Consider the following 27,907-nt stretch of genomic DNA (forward strand, 5'->3'; position numbering starts at 1 on the left):
AGTGTTTTTATTTATTTATTTGACAAGCAGCATGATCATGTTTGTCACCTCAACTGATTTAAATTCCTTTACATTTTAAAGTAGATACAACAATCAGTATATCAGTTTTATTACAATATTTTTGTTTCTAACCTCAGTACATTTAAAAAGAAAAAGAGAAATTATTTTCTCACAACAACTGCAAACATGAGAAAAGAAAGCATGGGATTTATAATGTCGAGCCACCAACATGTCATCGATGTCACAGCGCAACTCTCATTCTCATTTCTCATTATTTTTTTGTTGGATTTTTTTGTGTTTGTTTTCAGCAAATGCATTTAGCGACTCTTTCCCCTCAAATATCGATAGGCATCTCATATCTCATTGACGCACGGGTGCGTGGCACTGGTGATGTTGTAAACAACAGTATAAAATCTGAATGGTGGGGGTGGATGGATGGGGTTATTGGTGGGGGGGGGGGGGGTTCGGCTGTGGCTATCTAAATGTGACACTGTGACCCTTTTTTTTCCTTTTGCTTCTTTCCGGAGACGAGGGGGGAGACAGTCCTGCATCGGTCCGCCGACGGCAGCAAGCCACACAAGCGACGGTCCAAAAACTAAATGGATGAATGAGTCTGTTCTTTATGTTTATTTGTTGTTGTTCTGTCTTTTTTTTAAGTTTTAAACCTGCGCGGGCCACCCGGGCGGTTAGTCAGTCGGCCAGTGGGTGGGTGGGCGGGTGGGATGGGAGGATGTCCGTGGGAGTTGGGACGTTCCTGGCCATTCTCGTTCTCACGCCACGTAGCTGTACTCGTCTGACGAGCTCTGGCTGCGCTCAATGTACTGCTTGTCGATTAGCACCTCAATGCACTTCTTGATCATGCTGATGCTGGGGTTGAATCTGGCTTTGGACTGGTTGATGACCTGACCGTGAAGGGGGAAAGCAAAGAAATCATGTTAGAATATTTACATACAACAGATGTATAAAGTGTTCCACTCTGAAATAAATGTTCACCTCACATGGCAAAGTTACCTTACAGTAGAGCGATTTGTTTTTAACCGTGAAACCCGCAAAGAAATGAGCGGCACAGTAAATTGTCAGCATTGTAAGTACTGATGATGAATAATCATAATAATACAACAAACTTGTAGAGCACTTTTCTGGGTGCTCAAAGGCACTTTACAAAACAAAAAAACTTGATTGAAGCTAGTTTTTATAACAGCTAAAATAAAACCTGAAGGTGAACAAGTGGAATCGGGATTAGGTGGGGAAAGCAAGGCACGTCTGAAGAGGTAATAGATAAGAGATGATACAAGGTAAGAGATTAACTGTGCCAGTGACTGTTGGGAGCCACACTGTTCAAGCCTGTTTTCATCTGGAACTGTTGCCATGCAGGCTAGTGATTGCAATCAGAAACACACGAGGCTTCATAAATACAATCAGTTGTTCCCCCAGGCAACAGGCACTGCTATTTCCCCAATCTCTCACAGTGAGAGACACTGAGAGGAATGTGGATGTGGTTAATGGGGGGCCGAAGGTGAGTGGTGGAAAGGCAGACTATTTCTTTAATTGTAACACAATGTTTCGGTCCGGACACCTTCATCAGGTGATCTTAAGTTAATTACTGAAGACAACCTGATGAAGGTCTCCAGACCGAAACGGTTTGCATTTGAAGACATGTGTACAGGAGTTTTTTCTGCTGCATTGATTGGCTCCTGGTCCTTTCTGACACACCTATCTTTTTGTAGGCGTGCAAAAGCCTTGCTTGTCTTGGCTAGGAAAACAGAAACACACCCATGCTGCAGGCCTCTGCGTTAACAAATCACTTCTTATTGCATAAGTGCACCAAGAGTAAAGGGATATGTGGTCAGAAGATAAGAGTGTTGTGTACTGTGTGTAAGGGCATGCTTCTGTAACTTCTAAACCCTTGCGTTTTTTTGTGCGTGCATGTCTGTGCGTGTGTGCGTGTGCGTGTGTGTGTGTGTGTTGGAGCTGTCAGCTGAAAGCAAGGTGCAGGACAGTTCCAGGGAGGCTGGGGCAGGCAAGTTCTGACACGGTCCCCCACAGAGACAGTCATTCCTGACACATGTTTCTGTCACTGTAGCCTTACCTCACCACAAGGGAATTCAACCAGCAAGCAGACACATCATATTTTTCATACTCAGTTAGAATAATTTCCATTTATCTGTATATTCACACCATCATTGTCCACACTCTTTTATACTTTGTATCTTCCAATCATAATGATTTGCATTACAATTAATCGTCAACTAAAACAACATGATCGTGACAGCCCAACACATTATCAAGAACTCAGGCAATCATCCAGGAAAGTGAAGGACATTTGTGCTGGGCTCAAGGAAGCACTATAAAACGAGTCCAACATGGAACGGCCTCCACCCACCTCTTGGATGAGGGCGTTGTGTCGCAGCACCTTGCGAGCTTTCATGATTCTCACTATAGCAGCTTGTAAATACATTTTGCGGTCCTCGTCTACAGCGCTCCTCGTCTGCTCCATTTCCTGAAAAAAAATGCAATAAATTAAGACAAGAGACGCGCAAGATGAGAACCATAAACATGCAGGTGTCCGGAGCGCTGGGCCAGAGGGGTTTGTGAAGGGAGGGAGGACAAAATGTTCATCTCACCTGTGGCGTGTCTTTCTGCATAGACGTTGTGATCTTGAACTTCGTCCTTTTACTAGTGAAGCTCATATTTAATGAAAACGTGGACTCTGCCTCTATTTCCTCCTGTGAGCAAAACCAAGAGACGAGATTTGTGAAACAGCACGGCCGTCTAAAAGTGACACAAGGCTCAGCATTTGCAATGCTTTTGCTGTTTTACGTCTTCATTGTACTTTCACATATTACAATACCATGGCTTGACTGAGGGGTATGTTTTATATTTCTCTTGTTGCATAATAAAGTAATATACGTAGACTCCCATTAGTTGGCACCAAGGGTTCAGCTACTCTACACTTTCTGGGATTATGTGATAAAGCTGGCACCTATGCCCCTAAACACAGCTAACCAAAAACTGCCTGTTGAGATAACCCTTTTTAAAACTTAATATACTCAGCCCCTCCAACAATTCTCCCAAGTAAAGCTTTTTATAAGGATCAATACAAAACTGTTTTAATCATATTGTTTCAGTGGAACTGCTGCCGTGAGACATCTGTCCTGTGAGCCCTCCTCCTCCGAGTGACTGACCTTTTCTGAGTCGTGGTTGATCATCTTGACATCTATCAGGGACTTGATGGTCTTCTGTAGCTCCTTCTCGTTCATCTGGGTGCTGTCCTGCAGCTCCTTGTAGGCCACCGTTTGGCTGGTGTTGAACGCCAGCAGCACGGCCATTTGGTAGGTGGTCACCATAGCCACGTAGGGCTTGGACAGGTAGTTCATCTTGACTTCACCTGGTGGAGGGGAGGTACAGAATCGTGTGGAGTTCCCACCGTTAGTTATTGCCATTAAAGGACGACTTCACCCATTTTCAACCAGTCTTCATATACACAGTCCACACTAATGCTCATGATAAAATGGTAAAAAAAAATATCTACTCGGTCTGTGTCGAGGGCTCTGGACACTTCAGAAATACGTCTACCAGTGGCATCATTGTTAGGCAGGTTTTCAAATGTTTTATTTCGATTTTTATTAACGCGAGAACAATGGCTTCCATTATAGCATGCTAACTTTCCAGGAATAGAAAGACTGCAGTTTCTATTAGCTTGGATTCCCCATCGATGATGTCACTGGTAGGCGGGTTTCTGAACTGTCCACAGGCCTCCTCTGAGATACAGACGGGGTAGACAAAAATGGTACCATATTATAATGAGCATTAGTGAGGACCAAGTATATGAAGAAAGGTTGAAAATGGGTGTAGTCATCCTTTAAAGCCTGACCTAGGCCTATTACTTATTAATCTTTTCCTTTTTCTTTCCCTACTTTTGGCATGTAATTATAGACTAAATAATTTTTTTTATCAGATCTACAAACTCACAACACATTGTTGCATTGCACCTTGTGAGCTTGTAGATTGTCTATTATCACAGACTGACCCTCTTAGACGCTAAACTGCAGAGCCATGCCATAAAAATTTAATGGAACTCAAAACTCAAAATTAAACTCAAAACTTACTTTTCTCTACCACTGCGCTCTGACCACTCTGGTGTGTTGTCCAAATAAACTGTCCCAACAAATCAAAATATGGAAGGTCGCATTTTTTGTGTTCCATATGCCTCGAGATGACACAATGACAAACGTTCCGGCTTAAAGCACTCAAGCCAATCATTTTCTTTTGATGGTTTTTAGGGTGTGTGCCCTTTGGATTTAATGGCAACAGCAAACATTTTCATGATGACAACATTTGCATCAAAGCGTATGATTTGATTTGATTTTGAGCAGCCAATATGCAGAGCTTGGGGAGCATCTCCAGTTATATTGCCAGTACCTTGGCCATGGGAACTGGGAGGAGTACTTTCATGTATTCATGTATCTTGATGTGGGAGGAAACCCAACGCAAACATGGGGAGAACATGCAAACCTACAGTACGGTCTTATGTCGTGCAACCACTGGCAATATACTGTACGGCATGTGAATAGTGCTGTGGCATCCACATTCCTGAGCACCAATTGAACCCCTCCCACCGCCACCCCACCCCGCCAAGTCACAGAAATGAATATGCCTCTTCTCATGTTCCCTGTAGGAATCCTGTTTGCTGGGATTTAGCTTTAGATCCTTTAATTGCAGCATTTGTGGGGATTGGGACCCGGGGTGTGCTGTGAACAGTGAAACTGTTGTTAGCACAGTCTTAGCGCTCTGTGATTTCATGGATTAGTAGACGCTACCAGGTGACGTGTTGGAAGGCAAAACCACTGGCTGCTGCTTCCTCTGTGGAGCAGCTGGGATTCTTGGGAGTCTCGTACGGCACAATTTTAAAGTGAGAGGGTGAAAAAAAAATCCCACAGGGCTGACGGCACCCCGCAAAATAAAATCTCATGACTGAACCGCTTCGTCCCAATCTGTGATTTGTGAAACAGCATGGAAGTAGCCCCTCCTCCATCCCACCCCCCCCCCCCCCCACTAGTGCGTGGTTTCCCATTTTTCTTTTAACAGTACTGTATGTAAGATGATGATGTTTAGGTATTATCATTCTAAAGTCTATGTTGCTGCCGTTCTACATACAGCCGACCAGTTGAAGAAATCACACAGATTTTGCTTTTATGAAATATCCGAGACCATTCATGTTTCATGGAAGATGCTTCTGAACATGTATTTCTATTGCTAGTTTTTCTTTCTTTTTTTCTGGGCTTTTTACCTTTATTGATAGTATAGTAGGTTGACAGGAAATGGGGAGAGATAGATGGGGAGTGACATGCAGCAAAAGCCGTCGGGATCGGGACTCGAACCCGCAACGCGCGGTCAGGCTACATTGAGCCTAGGTGCCCGGAATGCTACGCCAGCGGTCCGGGCCTTCTATTGCTAGTTTGACCACTTCAAATACTCTTTCATCTTAAAATAACTAATAACTGAAAAAAGCCGATCTACAAGCTCGCGACGTGGTGTGAGTTTGTAGATCGGCTATTTTCAGCGAGCGACATGCTTCCATAGTGACGTCTATGGAATCCAAATGATTGCAAACAGTCGTGATGACTGAGAACTTTAATCCATTTCACACCACTTGGCTGCACTGTGGCTACCTCCACTTCATATCCGTCTCTGCTAAATGTATTACACCTGATTTATACTTGGTTGTGCTTAGTGTCAACGCGCCAAAAATAGGCTATTTTCGGTGCACAACACCACAATAAATCAGGCTTTAGAGGCCGGGGCACCTGGGTGGCTCACCTGGTAAGAGTGCATACCACTTTAAATAAGGCTAATAGTACTTTCAACAGCTAACCTGCTGAGTTCTTCTAATACGACCTGAGGCCAATTGTTGCATGTCATTCTCTCTCTCTCCTGCCTTTCCTGTCTCTTAACTGTGACTATCAGAAATAAAGCCGAAATGCTGAGAAAAACAGTTCAGTCATAGAGAAATAAGATTCTGGGGTGAATTAAAGCGTGAGCAGTCCCGGTCAAGCAAAGTGTCCTGTGTGTATTACCTGTGCAGAGATAGTGCAGCCAGGTCAACTTTCTACCGCTGAAGTGCTGATTATAGAACAACTCAAACTGTAAAGAAAGGCACAAAGAAAAGAAGACAAAAAAAAAGAATTAGCCCACAGCACTCCCTCCCCCGTCGTGTTAATGTCAACCGACTCCAGCGACGGACATCCCCGACCGTATGCCAGTGGAACTCACCATCTGTACACTCTTCTCTAGTTCTTGAGGGATGGCGAAGGTGGAGGAGGGGACATGTGTGAGGGGCCAGGCTCCTGCCTGCAACCACATGACAAACATACACTGAGACTTAGGGGGAAAAAAGTGGCAGGAATGTTCTCTTCTCGTCTCTATTTCAATGAGAATGTATCTCACACCTCTACAGGCCTTTACTGTACAATAATTACATTAACAGCAGATTTAGGTGCAAATATTCCTGGCCAATTCTACAATTCTTTTTTTTTGTTGACATTTGCCCAGATTGATCAAAGACAGTTTTGAAAGGATATCACTGTTGCAGGTTTCCCCCATGAGCATGTAAATCCTGATGATCTTCTCTCGGAACAGAGGCTATAGATGTGTTCCTCAATCCAATACTAAATAATAAATTGCTCCATCCATTCGTCTATTGACCTCTAACATCAAGTGGAAACTCCTCTTTCCCCTTCTCCCTACCTGTAATACGTAAATTTGGAAGCTGATGCCCAGGTCTACCACGGTCTCCTGGGTTTTGATGAAGTTGTTGAACTTGTTGTTGAGGTCGGCGCTCACGCTCATGTCTGTGTACATTCTGTGGAGCTTGCTCGTGAACTCGTAGCCACACGCTTGCTGCAAGTTTGTTTTTGTAGGCACGGTGGGAGAGAAAGAGAGAAGAGAGGAATATGGAGCATGGGTGACAGAAAGGACAAGGTCACACAACAGGGGGGAGAGAGAAACGGACAATTGAATGAGAGTGATTCTTTGTGGTCAGTCATTGACAAATAACACACATGTCTTTGCAGTGTTGGTTCCTGTCCTATCCTGTACTTTGGATATCTGGTGACTTTCAAAGAACAAGGTTAGGTGAGAGGTTGCTTTCCTTCAGCAGTGCCATTTACCTTTAGTTTGTTGATCATGGCTTCTTCCGAGTCCATTGACAATGACAGGCCATGTATTAACCGCTTTGCTAGCATTCTGGCATAAAACTGAAGGAACAAGAAAAGAAAAGAAAAACTTAAAGCATAGCACATATACAACAATCAATCATTGTCTACCAGCACGGCCCAATCACACGTTTGAAAATCAGCAGTGGTAGATTGGTAAAGGTTGGTTGGAAAAGAACGGATGTACTGGTGCTCAATTTAACAAAAAGGCCAATGAACCAGCTGTAAAGAAATGCGTCTGATGAAATCTGTGAGGCCTTCATATGAACAAAATCTTGTTTTCCAGTTCTGCTGTGTGTAGGACCAGTCGGTGATAGGGTGTGCACGTCACCTTCTGAAAGACATCCTTGTCATCGATGTACTTGAACACTGTAATGAAGCTGGTCAGTTTGTCCTCCACCTCGTTCTCCGTCATTCCCTTTGCAGACTTCTTCAGCAGATTGTCACAGTACTTGGCCAGCTGGACACGGACATGTGGGGAGATGTTACGAGATCAGGTCAGCGAAGTGTGTGTGTGTGTGTGTGTGGGGGGGTTATGCATGGCTGTGTGTAATCTCACCAGTTCAGGGGCTTTGCAGATGGATTTGGACTCCCTGTAGTTCACCACAGACGTCAAAGCCTGTGGGAAAAAAGGCGATTGCACAAACTTCACTTTACAGTCTGTCTTATCTTGTTTCATGTGTTTTTATTTTTTCGTGCATGTCCTGTGACTGTGTTGTTGCGCAGGCCTGTTCTGTTGATGCCTTCTATGTACAGCACTTTGGTCAATTTCGATTGTTGTAAATGTGCTCTATAAACAAAGCTTAATTTGATTTGATTTGCAGATAACTAAGAAACTAAACCACTGCATTTGAGAAATTGTCCCTTCAACCACCTGCACCCTAGCGTCCCTATTCTGGGACGCACACTCTGAGAAAATAACAGATCTATTAGCTTGCAAAGAGATGCGTTTTTGAGCTTGTAGATTGGCTATTTTCAGCGAAGAGATTTGGTGTAGAAGTAAAAAAGGCAGGGACCAAGTACAGAGCCGTGGCAGACCCTAATCAAGAAAGTATATGGTTTAAGTGGTTAATTATGTGTTTGTTACAGAACAGAAAAGAAATGCGAGGACAAGGGAGCTTGTCAGCCATTTCAGTCTCCCCATCTAGTGGTTGTATGTTGCCATTAAATCCTCTGGTGTATGTCTGAGCCCTGGCCAACAGAATGAGGTAAATACCTTATCAAGTGCACTCATGAAATGCTGATCCCCGTTCAGGACCGTGTTAATGAGCTGAACGAATTTACTGTGAACCTCCAGCACAGACTCGACAAACTGGGTTGGCATCTGAGAAGACACAAGAGACATAATGTAATACATGAATAACATAGTGATGACACAGATAGACTGTAAATGTAATAAATGAATCTTGATTTCATTCACCTGTGTGGTTCCCAAAGCTGCACGTTCCTCCGAACACACCTGATTTAGATTACAGAGCTACATTTTTAAACTCATTCAAGATGACATCCAGACAGTGTATTACTCGCTTTAAACTTTAACAGTGCACACATTTTAGGTTTGAAATAAGCAACCCAGACGATCAGAGATCTCTGCCTACCGATATGTCTGGGTAAATCTAAATTCAATTTATGGGCTCTTCAAAAATCTATTCGGATACCATCCCAAATACGAAGGACCGCCCTAAAGTCTGTGCATTGATTCGGCAATGCTATTTTTCTTTTTTTATTTCCAAATGATTTCCACCCATTCATTGGATTTAGATGTCACTAGATGTACAGTATTGGTAGGCAGAGATATATCTCTGATCGACCTGGCTATGCGAGACTACTATAATATTGTTCTAGTTTTTGCAGACAAAAACGAACTGATATCGAGTCCGATTTAGTCAGTGATAACAGTCAATGTTTGCGATTGATGCTTTTACCAACATAAAAGTCAAATGGAGGACAGATTTCCCGCCGTAACCCACACACACAAACACACTTACAGAGTTCGCTGTGCTACTGACAGTTTCTCTGACAGGCGTTTCCTGAGAGAGGTTACTAGTGGCTCGGAGGCCCTCGTCATGGATATGGACTTGCAGCTCCTGGATCATGTGAGGTAAGCCACTGGACACGGCCCGCAGTAGGGTGTACATGTTGGCCATGTCTGGACGGCACAGAGAGACAAGGGAGAGACTGTTCTGTTACATCCCATAAGCATCAAACCAGTTTGTGTTAATGTGTCCACATTCTTTATGTCTGTTAAATCAGTTGTTCTCAAACTTACCCCCGTCTGAAAAGGTTTTGTGCCAGGGACCCCCAGAAGAGAAGACGTTAAAAAAATTAATGGAAAATTCAAAAAATCTTCCAAACATTTTTCGAGATTTTTTTCACAAATGTTCAAGAATAGCAGATGTACAAGCTCGCAGCGCGGCACGAAGTGGCGCGCTGTGAGCTTGTAGATCTGCTATTTTTGAACATCCAACATATAAATGGATTAAGTTGGTTAACATGATTGGGATGCTATGTTAAATACTTTTGCTGGGGACCCCCTGGAACCCCCTCAAGGACCCCTGGGAGTCCCCGGGCCCCACTTTGAGAACCACTGTTCTACTACAATCCCACAACTCAAACAAGTTTGCGTTAATGTGTCCACATCTCATGTCTGTTAAATGTATCTAACTCAGGAGTCTGTGAGTAAGTGTATCCAGTGTGAGTAAATGTATCCAACTCTGAAGTCTGTGTCTGTGCAAAACTCTGATTAGTCCTAAAAACTTCTGTAGCCTCCAGTAGGGGGCGGCAGTGGCTCAGGAGGTTAGGGTCCCAGTTTGCAGGTTGGTGCCTTGCATAGGTTCTTCAATAATCGTGACAGGCGTGGTTGAGTCATAAGGCCAACCTGATGATCTCCCAGTGAGATTGAGTTTACCCATTTGAATGCTACTCTGCCGTGTGGATTGTGTTTTGATAGCATTTCTGCATCTCCCTGGTAAGCACTTCACTAATAGGAATGATAGAGGCAGCAGACACCACCGACACCGTGACGCATTGTGAGCTTGTAGATCGGCTATTTTTGCAGAATGTTCCCACCAGAATAGGCATGCTGCGGTTCAAGTTGGATGGATGCCATGGACAATAATTCTTGAGTAATTCAATTTAGCCTATACATAAAGTTCTGTTATACCTCTGCACTTCATTTGCTCAGGCTGCACTTAACCAAACTTGACTCATTGCACTAACACCATGGACAATCAATCTCACAACTTGAGCACAAAAAGTGCCACTGTAGCCTCCAAAAGCCCAAACATGATTAGAGTAACAAACAGCATTAAGGTAAAAGATCCTCAAGTTTTAGCAGACATATTCGCCAAGGTCGAGGACAGAGGGTGTCTTCAAGCAGACATCACGAAGCAGACGAGATCAAAGTTCAACTAAATAAAACTGCACCATTGATTGGACAATCCAATAAGCTTGATGCTAGGCTGAATCAGTAGGGAGGACAATCTCATAGCCAGGCATCGAAACGATAGGGGTGAAAAAGAAGGATGCGTGAGCAGGGGAAAGACAGACCGATAAGAAAACCCAAACAAAAACAACCATTCTGTCATCCAATGATGCACATGTTTGCTGGTTTGAATGTGAAGCCCAATGAGTCATAACAGGGGAGCAGCACAGCACAAACAGCAGGAAAAAAAAGAGTCATGGCTAGGTAGTTGTCTCTCATCTGTAAAGCCCTCTCCAGACCAATCTGAGTCGGCCCGATTTTGGGCCGAATTGGCTTCGGGAAGCGTCGGCCAGTCGGTTAGGGGTCCGTCGGGACCTTTTCGGCCGACCCAGAGCCGACCGAACATGTTCAGCTTTTTAGCCGACTGGTAGCGCAGTGGCAGTGACAACAGAGGGCTGTCGGTGTTGCCAGATTATGTGAGAGAAACAAGCGACCATGTCTATGAAAACCTACATTCACTGTTTCTTGTTGTTGCTCCCAGAGAGAGAGAGATTGATTGATTTGCCCTACTTTTGCGCTGTGGTGATTGGGAGCAGGTGTGTAAATTTGTCCAGTGACGGAGTCACATGCATCCGTGTTTATGTATAAATATGTAATGCGCAAGTATGTAAACATGTCCTTCTGAGTGGGAGTTCAAGCATTGCATGAATAGGCTCGTAAAGCAGGGAGATAGTGACAGAGGAAGAGTGGTAGAGGGGGAGAGAAAGAGGGGGGAGAAAGAGAGAGAGAGAGGGAAAGAGAGAGAGGAGGGGAGAGAAAGAGAAAGAGAGGGGAGGAAGACAGAGAGAAAGTGGGTGAGAGAGAGGGAGATACCAGGAGCGAGGGAGAGAGAGGAACGGAGAAAGCGGGAGGGAGAAAGAAAGGGAGAGAGACGGAGAGAGAAACGGAGGGAGGGAGAAAGAGGGAGGTAAAAAGCGGCAGAGAGAGAAGGAAAGAAAGAGGGAGAGACAGAGGGAGAGAAAAAAGGGAGAGTGAAAGATTGAGAGAGAAAGAGCGAGCGAGAGATTGAGGAGACGGAAAGAGGGAGAGAGAACGAGCAATTAAGTGAATTGCTTTCACCTGCTGCTGCTGTGCGGAGTGTGCTACAGGGCATATCTCCGCCAAGCCAGGGTGAAATTCATATTCAGGCTAGTAGCCAATTAGAATGAAATCTTCAAAAACGGACTCATATACTGATACAGAACCATATATTGGCTATATATTATGGCTGTCGGGTGGAAATCTTGTATGTTCCTTTTTTATTATTATTTAAAAACAATTTAAAATCGTGAAAATAGCCAATCTACAAGCTGTAATTATTAATAATTAAGAAATACTATATTTTAAAGAGTGAAAAATCAACTAAAGTCATTATTAGTGCAAGTTCATTCACATTTCATTTGAATGAAAATAACTTGTGGGTAAAATACATTCTGTGAATCTAATGTGATTAATGTGACCGCTACTTCAGTCAGTGAAGTCCAGGGCTGAATGTGACATATTGAGACCTATATAACTAAATATTGGTCATTTGCCAACACATTATTTTGTGAAATAAATGGGTAATATTTCACAGATAGTTATACTATTCTTATAATATATTAAAATACAATCATCCTTAACCTTCAAGTTAAATGCATTATTTCCGTGGACTTAAAAATCATTTTTGGACTTAAAAATCTTTATTATTTTTTTGGATGGCCTTCCTGCCCTGGCAGGAAGGCCGGGCAGGGCCTTTGTGCCCTCCAAAAAATTACAACACCAAAGGCCAAGTGGCCTTGCCCCTAAAATGACGAAATTCCAGGCTTGAATGCAATAGATGTACTCTGAGTCTGTTACAAGTAAAAGTCCGGAATTCAACATTTACTTGAGTAAAAGTACTAAAGTATTGGTATAAAAATGTACTTAAAGTACCAAAAGTAAAAGTACAAAAATGTTTGAAAATAGCAGATCTACAAGCTCAGAACGCGTGCATCGCAACACGTTGTGAGCTTGTAGATCTGCTATTTTCAAATAGCTTAAAAGTATAAAATAGGGCTAAAGTGGTTAATGTATGTTTCATAATGATTTATATCTGCAAAGTAACTAGTAACTAAACATTTCAAATAATTGTTGTGGAGTACAAGTATAGACAATTGGAAATACTCCAGTAAAGTAAAAGTACCTCAAAATTGTACTTAAGTACAGTACTTGAGTAAATGTACTAGTTACTTTACACCACTGCACGTCAGTGAAGAAAAAACGCTGGGAACATCCCTAAGTGGCTTTGCAGGGAAACAAGCCCAAAGTCGCTTATAATAAGCAGACCTGGCAACGCTGGCACGCTAAAAGTCAAATTAGCACATGAATGGCCAGTCGGCTGACAGACTTAAATGGCAACTTTTGCCAACCGAATACCAGTCTGTTGCAGTCTGGAGTAGTCTGCAATAGTCTGGACGAGTCTGTTTGGTGCGGAGTTGCCTTAACAGTGCAGTGAAGGCGAAGAAAGGGAACATGGAAAAATACTGTTCCAATCTACGGTGAACTGAGAAAGAGAAAGTTGAAGGAGATGAAATCTCGACTTGGCAACAGAGCAGTCTGTTTTCACAAAGCCAGTTGGTAAAGTTAAAGTGACCACTGAAGCCTCCTATCGTGTGTAACACGTTCTCACCAAACAAGAAATAATTTTGAAATGGCAAGATAATCAAGGAGGCATTGCTTTCAGCTGGCGAGGATTTGTTTGGCCATCTTAAGAACTGGACTGAAATCATGTATGTCATCAACAGCTTTCAGTTGTCCAGGAAACATTGACAGAGATTTCAGAGGACTGGGAGGTGCAGCTGAAACATGATATCAAATCCTGTGTGTGCTCCTCTCTCCAGTTGGACAAGTCAACAGGCTTTACTGATGTTGCAAGGCAGGATGGCGTAATCTCTAGATGTGAGGCCCAAACCTGCAGTTTTTCAAAAAAAATAGCCGATCTACAAGTTCACAATGCATTCGGTTTAAGTGGTTAAACTGATCGTGATATATTGATACATTTTGCTGGGGACCCCCTGGGAAATGACGTGTTCCTTAGTTATGACTACTATGATCTACTGAAATTAAAGTCTGATAAACATCTTTCTATGGTTCATACTACCTAGAGTAGATAACTGACCTGGAGAGCAAACACACTGGAATTTGGTCTATGTATGTGCACAGAGAAATACGAAATAAGATCTGTTTACATGAGTGAGAGTGTGAGTATACGTGACCCCAGTATCCCAGACCCTGTACATAATGCAAAATGTAAAGCACGATGTGTACCAACCATCTCTCTTCTCCTGCCGGATGATGTTTTGACACTCCCCGTGAAGGAACTGCAGGTGGTCGGCCACCATCCTCTGCTGGCATTCGTGGATGACTTTGACGTAGGAGCTGGGGTGCAGGTACTTCCGACATCGCACCTCTTCGTCTTTCAACCGCCCTAACACCTGCATTATTTAAAAGGTCATTTTTCTGTACCAAATCTACCCATTTTCTGTACTAAATCTTCTGTGTACACATTATCATCCGCACCACTCATTTGGGTCGTTTATTTTGGATTTCCTTCTGTTTATCTATGGTCATCCTGCTCCGTTTCCTGGCATGCAATAAATATCCAGTGTCTGTTTGCCTTACAGAAAGTGGACTGCATAAGATGCAAGTTCATATAGCAATAATTTAAAAAGAAAACAATATAATCTGCCACACTAACCATTGCACGCGCGCACACACACACACACACACACACACACACACACACACACACACACAGCAAGTGGGGGGAAATGTTTTATCTGTGACATTTCTTAAGTGAAAGCCCATTCTACTGCTTTGATGAAGGTCTGAGCTTGTCCAGACAAGAGATGGACTAGACTCTGGTGCCCGGGCCGGTTCCTCTGGTTGTATTGCATGTGGATCTTCCCATGGCTTTGCGCTGCATTAAACCAGAGGGAGGAAGGGGGGGGGGGGCAGGCTGTCCCTATACACAGTCCTGACCACCTTTTAAACCCTGGCTCATGGGATCAATCTATCCCAGAAAATCTCATTATTGGCCATCATTTGCAGGGCGGAGAGAGACAGAGAAGGAGAGAGAGACAGAGAGAGACAGTTATGGCAGTTAGGCAGTTATGTGGTGTGACGTAGCCCAAGGGGCTGTGTGTGCACTGAATCTTGGCAGGTTAGCACTACAACTAATATGCCGATTATGTGTCTCATCAGGTCAACCTGAGTGGAGCGGTTGACACCACACAAGCCCTAAGTCAGCTCCCTGTTGATGGACATACACACACAAACAAACAAACAGAGCTGGGTCTGTGTGGGCCTCAGATACACATGCTTGGGCACAGTGGTAGTGAGCTGAGCATGAACCAATAGAATACACCTCTACTCACCAGTACAATGGTAAAACGTTCAGTGCAGTCCCAAATATGAGCAACGGCCAAAAATCCCACTTAGTCACACATTCATTCATACGTAGGTTAGCCATCAATAACCCGTCTATCCGTCCTTCATACCTTTTCCATATACTGTGAACAGTTGGACTCTTGCAGTAGGTTGGAGGCTTCCTGTTTGTAATACTCCCCCGTTTTTGTCAGAAATGGCCCCTCGAAGATTTCTTGATAAAACTGAAATGCAGGAAGAGAATGCTGATTGTGGATGCCGATTTGACCTTCCAATGATTTCATTCAGAATTCATAATTACTGGCAAAACTTATCAAATGACATACTTTACCAGTAACCAATGCAAAACAAGGAAATTAAATATACCAAAACTATGTTAAAGACCCCCGTTAACTTACTGTATGTTTATGTAAAAAAAAGAAAAGGTTTGGAACCCATCCATGACTATTTTTTATTTATTTTTATGTTGGAAAGCCGTGTTAAACAACATAATGATCATGGCAGATTATACATACTTTAAAATGTGTTTGTAGAGTATCTTTAACTAACTGCCGAACATTTTTAATCACACAAATGTGGTGTTGCAGAAGGCCATTGACCACTGGGGTTGCCCCCATTTTTTTCCGCAGACCGCTCGCCCCCAGCGGTTCTTGTATTTGGTTTACTGAGGTAAAGGTTAGGATAAGGTTAGGCATAGTTTTACTAAGGTTACGTTTAGAAGTTTTACTGAGGTTACGTCTAGGAATACCTGGTGGCGACCGTTCCGAGGTCGCTGGATTTGACCCGGGGCGACCGTGTTTTGGGGCTAGTGTTCTTGTATTCCTACCTGAAACCTTTTCCGTTTTATAACTATGAAAACCATTACTGTTACTATCTCCGTAAGATAAGGTGTTTTGGTATGAAAACCCACATTTGTGACACTACATGTCTGACATTTGTAACGAACCAAACCGCTCAGTTGAGAATTCAGTGAGCTATCACGATTTTAAATGTGGAGAGTATATAAGAATTAAAATCCGCACACAAGTATTGCTGCTCGCCAATGCAATTTCACTTGGTAACGTTTCGAGCCACCAGGCTCTTTCTCAGACCTGGCCTGAGCATAGAGACAGTGCCGTTGTCTCACCTTCAGCGGGAACTTCTTCTTGTACTGTTCAACATGAACAAAGGAGTTGATGACCCCGTGAATGACTTTCTGGTTGGGGTCCTCACCGCAACGGTCACTGGAAGACAACAGGGCTGGTGTTAGGGGCCGTTCTGCTCATGCATCAGTGAGGCGGGCTGAAATTGTCATCATCAACACAATGAATGTGAACAGATGCTTGTTGGTGTTGTTGTAGGTGGGGCTTAAAGCCGGATTTATACTGTGCTTACAGCACAGTATATCAAGCCTGTAAATAATGCATACAAATTAGCTTGTTCCTCTAGACATGGTATTCGGGCTATTTACATCAGATGCTGTGATTTGGCAAAGGACTTGGCATCAGCCAGGCTTTGTAATAAGACTGTTTTCTTTGTTTCGTTTTTTTATGCACGCATAAATGGTTAAGTTGTGTGTAAGAAAAGCTACAAGGTAATGGGTACAATTCTTTTTTGCCAAAAGCCATAATCTCTACACAAGTAGTTAGGAAGCTACCTGCAGTTTTTGTGCATATTAAATTATACAACCAAGTTTACAAGGCTTTTCTTTGCCAAAGGAACTACTGTCGAGTGTGCGAAGGACTGACTTTTTGATTTCGTTGAGCAGCATCCTGAGCAGCACGGCCTGGAGGGGCTCGATCATCAGCTTCCTCCACATGTCTAACGCCAGCTGAAACGACAAAATGAGACCTGCGTGTGGGCACACTGTCTGCAACGCAGACAGCCACGGTGCTGCTGAGTCATTCTTTGCTACGGGTGGCGGTGTAGGGTGACATCTCCACTTCACTTCTGGGTCACACAAGTTGAACGCTTAAAAAAAAAAGTCCTTGATTCCCGATTTCCTTGCTTTGATATTACAGTGTGTGTGTGTGTGTGTGTGTGTGTGTGTGTGTGTGTGTGTGTGTGTGTGTGTGTGTGTGTGTGTACGTACAACGGACACAAGAAGAGTGGGCACTTCTTGTTTATGACAAAACGACAGGTTTTGTAGCAATTGTAGAAATATTAGACCCTTAATCGTCGAATGTTCAAATCATGTGTACTTGATACGTCACTTAAGACCATTTTCCAATTTTCTTTTTACATTTTGGACAAAATAGCCAATTTCACATTGAGGTGCCCACTCTTCCTGTTACCGTACAAACATACACAGCCTATATATTGTGGTGGTGGGATTGTTTTCTTCCTGTGAGAGTTGCAATTGATGACGTATTAATGAAAGTATCAATGGGTCTGGGGTGGTCTTTCCACCAGTGTGACGGGGGGCCGTACCTCTCCGATCTCCATGAGTGGTTCGGTCATGTCCACGCCCCCGTAGCCGTACTGCAGGTCTGCCTCTGTTAGCTTGTTCTTCTTGATGAACTGAGTGTTGAGATACCTGTGGGAGGGGTGAGATAAGATGAGAGATTGTTACCTAACTTACACAGAAGATAGGGTAATGACACTGTTATTAGTTGTACAAGTACAAGCTCTGACGTGATGTGTGTGTGTGTGTGTGTGTGTGTGTGTGTGTGTGTGTGTGTGTGTGTTGGCGCTAAGAATGACATGTACTGACGATGACAACCTCAATGGTTCCCAACCTTGGAGCCACCCTTCTTACAGTACATCTTTTCAAAACTGCTGCTAAATGATAAGCTATTGTACCTCCAGTATCTAGGTACTAAACCCTAAACCTAACTCTTCTTTACATTACACCCAGTATATTGTTCATTGTATGTTTTTATTACTATTAATATTATTATTATTTTTGCTTTAACATATTATTACGTTGGTACAATTATGCGGAACCCCAACAACATTTCGCTGCTTGTACTAGTATAAGTTAGTGACAAATAAAACCTCTTGAGCTTGTAGATCTTCTGTTTTTGCTATTTTGTTTTAGTGTTTAGTGTTTTTAATTATGTTACATGTGGGAGTCAACTATTATTTTGTGCAGCATGTGCACAATTTTGGACTACCTCCGACAGACAAGGCCTCATGCCACTAACGGGAGCCCGGACCCTAGCTTGGGAAACAATGCTTTAGCCTGTGTTATTAAGAAATTGGATTTCACTAAACCAAGGCAGACATGAAATATGAAGGTCCATTGGTAAACTGAGGATCGTAAGGGAAAATGTAGTCTCTCAAACCAGCCTATCTCTCCCACAATCTTCAAGTGCTCCAAAGACGGTCTGTAATTCAGCCCATTAAGATCTGAGAAGAGGAAACCGTCATCTTCCACCGGAAAAGCTCTTACAGACCAGAAGGTATGCGATCAATCATTATCGTTATTTAAGTGACTGCACAGGCCAGGGATAACAAAGAATAGACCGGATATCCACCTTATTTACATTTCAGAACCTCCGAATTACTGGGTTATACGGAAACTGTGGGAGCCAACACATCTGTCTTCAGAGAATAGGGGATGTTACAATTCAGAGACATCAAATATCAATGTTTTAGGTCCGTAGATTTCGTCATAACACGTCTTTATTGTGCACAGAGGTTTGTGCGCGACTGTTCTCGCCAAACCTGGCCTATCTGGTCTATAAGTTTCAATGAGAATGCCCACGGGAAAAAAGATTTTCCTGCCCGTAGCGAAGAAAAATTATCTGCGTCCGTGCGCGGCTGGTCATTCATTAACATGGGGGGCGGAAAAAATCGGTGTCTGCGCGTTTGCGTGCCTGGTTTCATTGTAAGTTACTCTGAGCAGCTCTAGTCCCAGTCAGACCAGTACCCCCTTCCCGGGTCCTTGGGACCAAGGATTTGGCCAGCAGGCAGGACAGCCAGCAGACTGACAAAAACGCCTACTTTGATAGCCGACATCCAGCCGATCTGTGTTCATCAGCCTACTAACAGTCTCACTAAGGTGACAAGCTGTTTTAACAGCTGTGCTGGTGTCTGCTTCTATCAGTGGGAGGACGATGACACTCGCCCCAGTTTCTCTCATACTCTTTCTGACAAGTTAGAAAAACAAGACGCACCAACCAACGTGACTAAGTGCTAAATGACTGGCTGGTGCGGCATACTGTACGATGGTGAAAAATGATTGAGTGGGGCAACGAGGCTAAGTATCGAGTTTGATTGGAGTCACCTGTTAGTAGCATTTCAGTCCGACCTCTGGTGAACTGTACTTTAATCAGCGTATATACAAATACTAGAGGTTGTTGTTTTTTTCCTGATGCTTTCCTCGTCCTACCGTTTCACAACAAGAGTAGTCAGCCTGAAGCAGCCTCTCTCCCAAACCCACCCGCACACAAACCCACAATAAATCACAAAGACTTTTAATGCACGCAGTCTTGAGAGAAGCAATGTAAAAATGCAAATGAAGGGACGGCAAAAGCTGTGTAAAAATAGACTCAGCTGTACTCCAAGGGGATATCGATTTCATAGGAAATCAAGGACACGCCAAATCGCTGTTGGCGCTTTGTGTAAGCGCAGTTGAAAGGCCACATCGGAATTATACAATAAGAAGTCAAGTGAGCAGAGCGGCAGGGGAGATCATGACAGCAGTGTGCAGAATGCTGTACAGCTATGACATAACAAAGTCTCTTTACATCAGAGCATGGGCTTAATAGTATGATTAAGGTCTTCTTTAGAGTTGTTCCGATACCGATACCAGTATCGGAAAAGCTGTCGATGCTGCCTAAGATGATGGTATCGGTGACTATGCCATTACAATACCACATAACTTATCACACGAAGATATGTCATTTACAGTAATCAATCATTTTGTATTTTGAATGCTTCAGCTGATGTCGCACAGCTGTTTTATATCTTTAATTTTATATTTATTCCTAGATCAGTGGTTCTCAAACCTTTTAATTTCAAGGACCCCCATAACTCTGAGAGTGTACACATGGTTCCATGTGTACAGACCTGTAAAGGTCCATTTGGAACCCCCTCAAGGAACCCTGAGTCCCTGGATCCCACTTTGAGAACCAATGTCCTAGATTATTTTTAATTTACACACGGTTATCGGATCGGTACTCAGTATCGACCGCTACGCAAGTTAAGGGTATCGGAAAGGAAGACATTGCATCGGTACATCTCTAGACTTCTTATTGTCCAATTCATATCGATGTTACAAAATACGAATAGAAAACACGAGGTAGCGGTAAAAGAGGGTGCCGTTACCTGTATAAGCAGTCCATGTAGTCAGCACCCTTGCTGTACTCTTCCCAGTATCTGTGATACATGACCAAAACCTGCTCCTCTGACTCCAGTACTTTCTGAAAATGCACAGAGAACAGAAGACATTGTTGTTATAGAAAGTGGCATAGTGGGGTAAACTGTGTTCGCCGAATATGATTGCTGCTGCTTGTTTTTGTAAGCAGTATTGTAGCGACTACTTCTTCCCAAAATCAAAACCAAACCAAACCATTTCAAAGTAGCGCTACGAGGCTGAGCTTCGGCAGGAACTGTGAGACACGTTTCAACTCCAAACAGAACCAGAAAACTTCTTGCCGTTATGGTGATTTATTAATACAAAATAATGAGATCAAAAAACGTTGCACTGAAAATTAGATGAATGAGAACCGAAGGCAAAAACAAACTGTCAACAAAAAATATTGAGCCTAGCTCATCCCCATTCTCTCACTGAATGCCTGGCTGCCAGAGACACACACACAGACATGAACTAAAGGTAATGAGGAGACACAGCAGGAGCTAATCAATCAATTAGGAAGTGGGACATCAAAACAAAGCGTGGGAAAAACAAAACAAAAATAAGATCAACAAGCAAAATATATATTTTGGCTCCAACAAGCTGTTTTTGGTCACTCACCTTGTGCAACTGCCGGACATGATTTTCCAGAAATACCTTGGTCTCTGTGTACAATTTTTCACCCAGGGGTTCTGGGTATGCAACACACAAGGCATAAATGTCACTGGTTTCAGGATTCAGGAAACATATTCATATTTTAAATCATAGCAGGAAATTAATAACATGTTTGGTTATTATGTTTTAATAATATTAGTTATGTTATGGATTTAGAATTTAAATAATTGGATTATACAGGTATACATTTCATTTGGACAGCCTACACATTGTGTATTATTATAAATATACTGTTACTATGATAGTACTATATAAAAATAATGAAATTTAGCAAGCAATTCAAATGTTTGTCAATATTTGTTGTCATAATAGTAGCCTTGCATCAAGAAGTAGATGTATTTGATGGAGTTTGACATTTGTTTACGTATGATACGTAAGCAAATGTCAGAATCGATATATAGTACTACATCTTGATCCAAGGCTATCATAATAGCTACAATCACACATTCAAATATCAAGCGGTCACATCAAGATCTTCCAAAGCCGTTCTGAGAGGATACGAGAAGCGGTCGTTCCACGTAGCTCTCTCCACATAGTCAAGCATCACCACGGCCTTGATTGTCGTCAGTAGCTTGTTCCATGTCTCGTCAAAGTCCACCACCCGGGGCTTCAAGGACATTGTAACGCTTCTGTTTTAGACTGAGAGAAGAAAACCTTAAATGACTGGCATTAGGCAGAATACGCACAGAGAGAAGTGGGGGGGGAATCAATTGTGGAAATTGATCCATTTACAATAGCTGGAATCCTTGTCTGGCATAAAATAGAAAATACCTATCAATTTCTTGCCATATGGGTAATTTAAAACAAACACTCAAGTAGACCAAATGAGAAGGTGTCAAAGAAATGTTGTAATCAAGTGAACATTTGTAAAAAACTCCTGTTTATTGAGTGACAGGTCCCCACACTTAACAGACATATAGGTCCAAATGCCTGTCATGTAATTAATACACAACACAACATTTACTAGCTTTGGATCAAGACTATCATCATATATGTATTTTATTGAGTCTGACTTTTACTTTCGTATCTACGATAGAAACTAAAAGTCAGACTTGATGAAAATAAAAGGCATTTGCCATAAACAGTGATTCTGTATTATGATCAATAACACTAGTAGTAATGAAGAGTGCATTATTCAGTTATTTAAAAGATTAGAAGTTGCACAGGGACCGTCAATATTAAGCATTTTTGGTGGACCAGGTAGGGTACTAAAACAACAGTATAAATGACTTAAGCCTTGGATCAAGACTATCATACATGTATTTAATAAATGTTGACATTTTTATATCATAGATACGAAAGTAAAAGTCAGACTCAGATCAAAAATACATCTATGATAGTCCTGATCCAAGGCTATGAATGACTAGACAAACAGCAGGTAAAACTAAGCAGTGTGGTCAAGTTCATGGGTGAATTCATGCTCATCAACAGTACACAAACTATAAGGGGCAACGACTAAAAACCCAAGATTGCTGAATATAAGACCCAACACTTGTATATTGTGTATGTGTCATTTAAATACAGCAGGGGTTACCTGCCTCCAGGCCCAGTGTGGCTTCTCCGAATTCAAACCACTTGGTTTTACGTGGAAAGAAAACATTGCAACATCATGTACACATTTTTTTTCTGTGGGGTATCATCTCGCTCGTTACTTTACAGTTTACACCCATTCCTCTTCTTTACATACATAATAAACGAGACGTCAACAACATAACAGTGGGGTCAACCCACAACGTTCCTTATGGGAAGTTAACACCCCTAACAGTCACGAATAAACACGTCAAGTTTGCAGCTATAAAGGTTGAAATGCCTTCAAATAGAAGCTAACGAGGCTAGCTTAGCTTTAGCAACACGGTAGCATGATGCTAACGCTAACGCTGGTCAGGTTTGACTGGAGAGGTTAGCTAAAAAGGAAGCTAGTAGCATTGGCTAATGGCTAAAAAAAAAAAGAGCTTTTTTTCCCCCGTTTCAGTTTCTCCCTATTAGTTGTTTTTCATTGACATTTCGTTCACTGTCAGCGGCAAAGAAGTGGAACGGGGGGAGGAATCATTACGTACCTCTAGGACTTTATTAATCACTTGTTTTAAAAAAGAAAAGTCGTGTTTTTGTCCGCTGTCACTGGGCTCTGTGTCTCTGTCACTTTACAGCTCTGCCATTACAGCCCTGCCGTGGGACTGTATACCTCGGCCGTGCCGTTGTCTCGCGCGAGTACCGAAAATAAGCAAATCTACAAGCTCACGACGCATCGCAAGCGACGCGTCGTGAGCTTGTAGGATCTGCTTATTTTCGGCGCTCGCGCGAGACCCGTCTCGCGGCGAGGAACCCAACATGGACCGTACCATTTGTCCGTCAGCTGGCGCGGGGTGACCGGCTAGCGTAGATTTTTTTTTTGTTAATAAAATAATAATTGGGGGAGTTAATGTGGGGGGGAAAATGTTTTTAGATGTCCGTGTCAATGGGAGATTAAAATAAGATTCGGGTTCGAATTATAAAACAATACTTAACTTTGAAGGACTTCCCTGTTGTTAGATGGTAAATGGTAAAACTACGGGAGCCTCTTTGGGATTGATCTGACATTATTATTTTTTTAATTGCAAAGAAAATTATTAATAGAAATTCAGGCCGCTACGCGGCCGTCACACCTATGTGGCACCGCCGATTTGACTGATATGCCCATATGGAGATCTCTGTGTCTGTCAGTCCTTGTCCCTTTTATGGCCATATATGGAGATCTCTGTATTTGTCAGTCCTTGTCCCTTTTATTCCCATATGGAGATTCCTGATGATGTCATCAGTATATGGGCATGGCCAATAATTGCCCATATATGGGCATGCTGATATAACTATTCATAAGGGTGGGCAATATGGCAAAAATATCATAGCTCGATTTTTTTTCAGGCAGAGTAACGATACACAATCTTATCACAATTTATTTTTCATGTTGGTTTTGAGGATTATTATTATTGTATTATGATTATTAATAAAATATATGATTGGTGATACATTTTATATATATATATATATATATATATATATATATATATATATATATATATATATATATATATATATATATGTATGTATGTAGGAAAAAGTACTCAAATGTTTTACTTAAGTAAAAGTATCAATACTGCAGGGTAGAAATACTCTGTTACAAGTAAAAGTCCGGAATTCAAAATTTACTTGAGTAATAGTACAAAAGTATTGGCATCAAAATGTACTTAAGTACTAAAAGTATAGAAAGTACTCATTGTGCACAATGTCCCATTTCACAAGTTATCACGTGTATAAAATACTTTGAAAATAGCAGATCTACAAGCTCACAACGTGTCGCTTTGTGACGTGTTGTGAGCTTGTTGATCGGCTATTTTCAAATAGCCAATATGTAGGTCTGAAGTGGTTAATGTATGTTTTTTTTAATAATAATCGAAATCTACAAAGTAACTATAACTAAAGTTTTCAAATAATAGTAGTGGAGTAAAAGTACAATATTTGCCTCTGAGATGTAGTGGAGTAGAAGTAAAAGTACAGAAAATTGGGAAAATACTCCAGTAAAGTAAAAATACCTCAAAATCGTACTTAAGTACAGTACCTGAGTACATGTTCTTAGTTACTTTACACCACTGCAAACTATAAAATCACTCTCGGGTTTCATGCACCTTTGAGGGCACTTCAATTGTATGTAGCCTAGGCCTATTCTAGGAGGGGTGAGTGATGCTCATTCACTTTGCCCAGATTGTTCCTGCTGATACCTGCAAGGTGCTTTATAAAAGAAGGTAGGGTCATCTGCAGATTTGTTGCACGTCAAACTGCAGCCGGAAGTTCGATGGAATGCATTGTAGTCAATGAGAGCCAGGTGGACCAGCTTATGAACAAACACTATTTCTGAATGATTGTGACCTTTGTAATGTAATCGGTCCATGAAAGTAAAAGAAGACATATCACACATTGCTTTTTAGCTGTCTTGCTTTTCGATGTGCACACTATATAATGTTTTGAGATATCTAAAGAGCATAGAGTACGTTTCTCTGCAATGGGCTGTTATCGTGAGACTGTCATTGACAGCCATGTCAACCAGTTCTCGCGATACTGCTGAACCACTAAACGATAGCTGGTGCTATTTAGATACCTTAATAAAATTACATAGTGTGCACATTGAAAAATAAGTGATAAGAAAACATTGTGTGATATGTCTTCTTTTATATACCTAAACCGATTAACTGACAAAGGTCGCAATCATTAAAAAATATATTGTTTGTTCATACGCTTGTCCACCTGGCTCTCATTGACTGCAATGCATTCCATCGAACTTCTGGTTCCAGTTTGCCTCCCATGTGCGTCAATGGCACATGTCTGCCCTATCTTCGTTTATAAAGTAGCCTAACTTGGGTACCGGGGAAGCTAATATCTCAAAACAGATTCTATCTATCTCAAGACAGCGGAATCTGCCAACACCACTGCCCTAAACATGTAAAGGTGTTGTTAGTAAGAATAACACAGAAACACTCGGGAGGAAGAGGACTAAGAAAGGGGAGGAGCCAAACCGAGTTCCTGTTTCTACACTAAAAGGGAGGTGGTGCCCCAGAGAAAAAAAACAAAAACAAAATATTTACCGACTGGGTTCCCAGATTACGGGGAAGCAAACCATGGACCTACCGACCACAAGCACACTCTATTAACCTTCAGGCCACCTCTGCATGCTTCATGATCATGAAGTAATTATAAGATCTAGGTATCACGTTAACAGAAACATTAGACTCTTAGAGGATGTCAAACTTAACTTAACACATTTATTTAGGCCATTAATGCATAATAATAATCTCAGTAGAAATCCGTTTTCAAGAATTTACTCATGCCTGCAGTCTGCCCAGAATCATTCAATAATATGTTAAATCAAAGTGGGAAATATAAGGTATTATATAGCTATGAAACAGGAGAGTCAACCATACAGTATGTCAACCATAGGTCAACCATATGTTGACCCTCCAATAACCTTACAGACTGAGCATGTTCACATTTCTTTGGAACTCTCCACTAATTCAACCGTACCCCAGGGAAGCCATAATTAGGGGAACCCCACTAGCCTGTATTCTCACATTTAAGTGGGTTCAAGGTGTTCTTGTGTACAGGTAAGGGTAAAAAATCGGGGGGGGGAGATGATTTACGACGTAACTTGAACGGCGCTAAGTCGGCTGAAGTGGACTTCGCCACGTTCGGCGGTGCCTTTTGCTTCAGACAGCGCTCCTCCGTCGTTGTGAATGCTTTTTAAATACAAGAACAGTCGCTACAAAACTTGCCTAACGCCTAACTACTTCCTAACTTAATGTTAGGGACTATTAGTCTGTTCTCACCAAGTGGGGCGAGCGCTCCGCAACCGGCGGGGCGAGTGTTCCGGGAGAGCGTTCCGCACCTTGAGCTGTCCGCTCAAAAAATGGGGACGAGTGTGTTTTGATGCGAACGTTCCGGTTATCCTCTGAGACTGCTCGGGCCTTTGAGACTACTGGGGCCTTTGAGACTGCTGGGGGCTTTGAGACTGCTGGGGCCTTTGAGACTCCTTTGAGGCTGCTTCAACTGCTGGGTCTTCTAAGGCTGCTGGGGTCATATGTGGTTCAGTGGTTGTAACGGCTGTTGCTCTGAGGCTACTAATGATGCTTCCATTGCATAAAACTAGCTCAACTCGGCTCACCTGGCTTTGTTCTCCAATGCAGATAGAACCCCTTCAGTGTAGCTGGCTGTCAAGTGCAGGTAGAGATGAGTACAGTCGAAAAGGCGAGTAGAGTCGAGTTGAGTTGAGAAGGTTTTATACAAGGTTTTATAGAGCACAATTGCTTTGAATAGTTTGGTAATTTTTTTTGCTGAAGAGACACTGGAGTTTATCTGGGCACACAAGAACCAAAACATAGAAAATACATACAAAAAACAGCCTGCCTTCAACGGTTCACATAATGGTTGCGTACTAACAAAGGTGAAGCACATTGTTCATGGGGAAAATAATCATTTTTTTAGCTTAAAAAAATATTTCAGTAACAATTATGAAAACATTCAGGTTAAGGTTGGAGGATATGGGATTAGACATTTAGGTTAGTGTTAGGTTGTGATTGTGGTTACTGGTTAGGTTAAGGTTAGGGTTAGTGTTAGTGTTAGTCTGGGCCAGCAAAGTAAAAATGACAAATAAGGTATATTGAGGTCAGGACATGTACTGTACCAGTGGTGGAAAATGTACTCAATTTCTTTACTTAAGTAAAAGTATCAATACTGCAATATAGAAATACTCTGTTACAACTAAAAGTCCGTAATTAAAAATGTACTTCAAATGTATAAAAATAGCAGATGTACAAGCTCACAATGCATCGCATTGTGGCGCATTGTGAGCTTGTAGATCAGCTATTTTCAAATGGCCAAAATGTATGCAAGTGGTCAATGTATGTTTTGTAATACTAATCGAAAACTAACTAGTAACAAAAGTTTTCAAATAAATGTAGTGGAGTAAAAAGTACAATATTTGGATCTGAGATGTAGTGGAGTAGAAGTAAAAGTAATGAAAATTGGAAACAGTAAAGTAAAATGAGCTCTTAAGTACAGTATTTGAGAGTAGGCCCTACATGTACTTACTTTACACCACTGCTTCTCTCTTGGTTGATTGAATTCAAGTGTTAGTGGAACAATGAATTACAAGAATCTTTCCTCCTGATCCAGTGTCATATTAACCGCCACACACTGTTTAGTTTGGTGCAACTTGGCAGTTTTCAACACAGTAATAACAACACCACACAACACCAAGTATTGAAAATTGTAAAGACTCCAGTAAAGTAAAAAATCCCCAAAAGTGTACTTAAGTACAGTACTTGAGTAAATATACTTACTTAC

General features: G+C 42.0%; 1 protein-coding gene across 1 annotated transcript; it reads right to left on the reverse strand.

Annotated features, from left to right (window-relative positions):
- Positions 1-23,215, reverse strand: cul2 (cullin 2). The gene is made up of 22 exons (XM_080417710.1): positions 23,098-23,215; positions 21,541-21,679; positions 20,987-21,089; positions 20,338-20,432; positions 17,494-17,599; positions 16,812-16,894; positions 16,211-16,307; positions 15,198-15,308; positions 13,970-14,132; positions 9,203-9,363; positions 8,635-8,673; positions 8,431-8,538; positions 7,774-7,833; positions 7,546-7,674; positions 7,170-7,256; positions 6,748-6,900; positions 6,274-6,351; positions 6,078-6,144; positions 3,186-3,388; positions 2,625-2,726; positions 2,384-2,500; positions 1-902 (listed from the first exon to the last, which is right to left on the reverse strand). The coding sequence occupies exons 2-22, from the start codon at positions 21,657-21,659 to the stop codon at positions 771-773; spliced, it is 2,313 nt and encodes a 770-aa protein (XP_080273836.1). The 5' UTR covers positions 21,660-21,679; positions 23,098-23,215; the 3' UTR covers positions 1-770.
- Between the last annotated feature and the right edge of the window lie 4,692 nt (positions 23,216-27,907).

The sequence above is a fragment of the Gymnoscopelus braueri genome (assembly GCF_963280865.1).
Source record: "Gymnoscopelus braueri genome assembly, chromosome: 21".
Classification (NCBI taxonomy): Eukaryota; Metazoa; Chordata; class Actinopteri; order Myctophiformes; family Myctophidae; genus Gymnoscopelus; species Gymnoscopelus braueri.

Bases quoted from the DNA above. Each gene is read 5' to 3' on its own strand.
- cul2 (XM_080417710.1), bottom strand. From the start codon at position 21,659: ATGTCCTTGAAGCCCCGGGTGGTGGACTTTGACGAGACATGGAACAAG. The intron at 3,389-6,077 runs GTAATACACACA...CCCCTCCACCAG, and splicing joins GCTGCACTATCTCTGCACAG to GTGAAGTCAAGATGAACTAC. The intron at 903-2,383 runs GTGGGTGGAGGC...CTTCACGGTCAG, and splicing joins ACAACGCCCTCATCCAAGAG to GTCATCAACCAGTCCAAAGC.